The sequence below is a fragment of the Trachypithecus francoisi genome, unplaced genomic scaffold, assembly GCF_009764315.1.
Source record: "Trachypithecus francoisi isolate TF-2019V2 unplaced genomic scaffold, Tfra_2.0 Lachesis_group3, whole genome shotgun sequence".
NCBI classification, from domain to species: Eukaryota; Metazoa; Chordata; class Mammalia; order Primates; family Cercopithecidae; genus Trachypithecus; species Trachypithecus francoisi.
Window position 1 is genome coordinate 47,476 of NW_022681468.1, and position 1,112 is coordinate 48,587.

General features: G+C 51.7%; 1 protein-coding gene across 1 annotated transcript; it reads right to left on the bottom strand.

Annotated features, from left to right (window-relative positions):
• Nucleotides 1-243: 243 nt before the first annotated feature.
• On the bottom strand, nucleotides 244-1,112 carry LOC117069568 (putative V-set and immunoglobulin domain-containing-like protein IGHV4OR15-8). Its single transcript, XM_033187885.1, has 2 exons — nucleotides 992-1,112; nucleotides 244-908 (listed from the first exon to the last, which is right to left on the bottom strand). The coding sequence occupies exons 1-2, from the start codon at nucleotides 1,035-1,037 to the stop codon at nucleotides 244-246; spliced, it is 711 nt and encodes a 236-aa protein (XP_033043776.1). The 5' UTR covers nucleotides 1,038-1,112.

Sequence of the window (1,112 nt, forward strand, 5' to 3'; positions counted from 1 at the left end):
CTGCGTGCACGTGAAAAGTGAGAGGTCTCTGGTGTCTCCTCCTCTTCTTATAAAGACAGCACGTCTATTGCATTAGGGTCTCACACTTCTGACCACATTTAACCTTAATTGTATCGTTAAAATTCCAATATAGATCCATTGAATTTATGGTTTCAGCATATGAATTTCAAAGAGGGCACAATTCGATTGATGACACAAACCAAGAGATGGTGAGAAGCATTAGAATATATGTTTTTTTAATCACTAAGGAATAATGGGCCATGCAGGAAGTTGTAGGAAAGTTCCTAGTAATTGGTGAAACTTCAATTGTAAGAGGAAAATGTGTCTTCCTCCTTTCTTTTCTGGCAGAAGAATGTGAGGAAGCAGAACCACAGATAGCAAAGAAAGAGGATCCCTGGGGACAGCTGAGGTGCTGGTGAGGAGGGAGAGCACTGAGCAGATGAGGAAGCCCCGCCCTCCCTGCACCTGCTCCTGATCCGGCCTCCTGCTCTGTGGTCCCCGCGCGCCCCCTGCTGGTCCTGAGCGGCACCTGCCCGCGCCCCTCCGCCTCCCTGCAGGGAGGTTTGTGTCTGGGCTCACACTCAACTCCCTCACTGTGTCTCTCGCACAGTAATACACGGCCGTGTCTCCGGCGGTCACAGAGCTCAGCTTCAGGGAGAACTGGTTCTTGGACGTGTCTGTTGAAATGGTGACTCGACTCTTGAGGGAGGGGTTGTAGTAGGTGTTCCCACTACTACCATAGATATACCCAATCCACTCCAGCCCCTTCCCTGAAGGCTGGCGGATCCAGCTCCAGTAGTAGTAACCGCTGATGGAGCCACCATAGACAGCGCAGGTGAGTGACAGGGTCTCCGAAGGCTTCACCAGTCCTTCGCCCCACTGCTGCAGCTGCACCTGGGACAGGACCCCTGTGAACAGAGAGACCCACAGTGAGCCCTGGGATCAGAGACAGCCTCCCATATCATCATATCTGCATCCCCAAGACACTCACATCTGGGAGCTGCCACCAGGAGGAGGAAGAACCACAGGTGCTTCATGTTCTTGCACAGGATGTCCGTGACTCTCAGAGAGCATTTCCCATGTGAGCAGGACCCTGAATTTAAGGAAATGTG